General features: G+C 74.7%; 1 protein-coding gene across 1 annotated transcript in view; it reads right to left on the bottom strand.

Annotated features, from left to right (window-relative positions):
• Nucleotides 1-1,472, bottom strand: part of ARHGEF16 (Rho guanine nucleotide exchange factor (GEF) 16) — a 48,457-nt gene that overhangs the window by 5,688 nt on the left and 41,297 nt on the right. Inside the window, exons 8-11 of the mRNA XM_012734525.1 lie at nt 1,277-1,322; nt 507-676; nt 308-364; nt 31-220 (exon numbers count right to left, since the gene is read on the bottom strand). Coding sequence (XP_012589979.1) covers nt 31-220; nt 308-364; nt 507-676; nt 1,277-1,322 — 463 coding nt within the window. The remainder of the gene's footprint in view (nt 1-30; nt 221-307; nt 365-506; nt 677-1,276; nt 1,323-1,472) is intronic.

Here is a 1,472-nt window from a genome sequence, read left to right on the forward strand (position 1 = left end):
CGGGGCCCCGCACTCAGCCTCGGGGCCCGCCCGTGGTGCTCCTGCCCGGGGCCGCCCACCGCTGGCTGGCGGCCTGCACGTCCAGCACGTTGGAGAACAGGTGGTGATGCTCCGTGTGCGTCATGGTGGCGCGCAGCCCCGCGCTCTGCAGGAACTCGGTCACCAGGACGCCCAGGCTGTGCAGGTACGAGAACTCGGACGTGAGGATCTCGAAGATGGCCTGGGGACGGCAGCGGGCCTCACCCACTGGCCCGGCGGGGCGGGGCCGGGAGTTCCCACGCGGGGGCCGGCGTCACCCCGCCCTCACCTCCTGCCGCTTGCGCTCCTCAGCGGACAGCGTGTCCAGGACACCCAGCTCCACCACCTGGGGACACAGCGGGTGGCGGCGTCTCATCACGGGGCTGCCCCCCGGCCCCCCCGCTGGGGCCTGGCGCGTCCTGCTGCCGGTGCTCCCCAGAGAGCCCCCAGCCCCGCCTCGGCCTGGCCAGCTGGGCGCGGCGCCCCACCTCTGGGAGCTGGCTCCAGGTCATCTGCGGGGGCCGGAAGCTCCTGACCACGATGGGGCCTTCCGCTCTCCGGGCCCCGTCGGGGCTGGGAGGGTCGTCCAACAAGTCGTCGTCCGACTCGACGCTGGTGGTCAGGCCCCGCTCCCGGATCTCCTGGTAGAACCGGGGGTCTGGGGGAGGGGCGTGTCAGCCGGGCCGGCGGGCAGCGTGGGCCTGCGCTGGCCCGGCCAGCTGGCTGCTGCCCCCCGGCGCCTGAGGGGGAACAGTGAGGCCCACACACCTGTGCCCCCGCACCGACCGGCCTTGCTGCTGTGGCCTCTGTGACCGTCCCCAGAGGGAGGGCAGGCGGCGCCTGTGCCCAGCTGCGGCCCGAGCCCCCCGGCCCAGTGGGCCCACCCCCGGCCGAGGCACCTCTGACCGGCCTCCTTATGGTCCCAGGGTGCCCAGCAGGCCGAACACTCTCTGGGCCCCCCAGTACCCTCTACACATCCTCCTGGGCGCCCCACGCCAGGCTCCCCACCTGCCCCGGTCCCCCGATGCCACCGGGACCGGTGCACTGGGGGCTGGGCAGAGCGGGGCTTCTGCCTGTCCCCTGCCCCTGGCCGGGGGCGTCCAAAGAACTTCCTACCCCTTCCCAGGCCCTTCAGAGAGACACGGTCAGTCGCCACCTGACCCCAGTCCCGGAGCTCCGCCCGGCCCATCCTCCGTCCCCAGCCCCACCCGCCCCGGTGGCCTCCCCGGGGCCAGCTCCGCGCCGCGCGGCCACTCACCGTCCTTGAAGGAGCCCTTGTGCACGCGCTTCCGCCCCAGTGTCTTCTGTGGGGAGACACGAGACCCGCGGTCAGCAGGGGAGACTCCTCCCCTGGGGGCCAGGCCCCCGGGGCATCGCCGGGCACACAGAAGGCCCTGGTCACTGCCAGCCCCACGGGGGGCTCGGTCAGCGGCGGGGGCAGGCGGGCGTCCGGG

This window comes from Condylura cristata, unplaced genomic scaffold (genome assembly GCF_000260355.1).
Source record: "Condylura cristata isolate star-nosed mole 26May11 unplaced genomic scaffold, ConCri1.0 scaffold00058, whole genome shotgun sequence".
Lineage (NCBI taxonomy): Eukaryota > Metazoa > Chordata > Mammalia > Eulipotyphla > Talpidae > Condylura > Condylura cristata.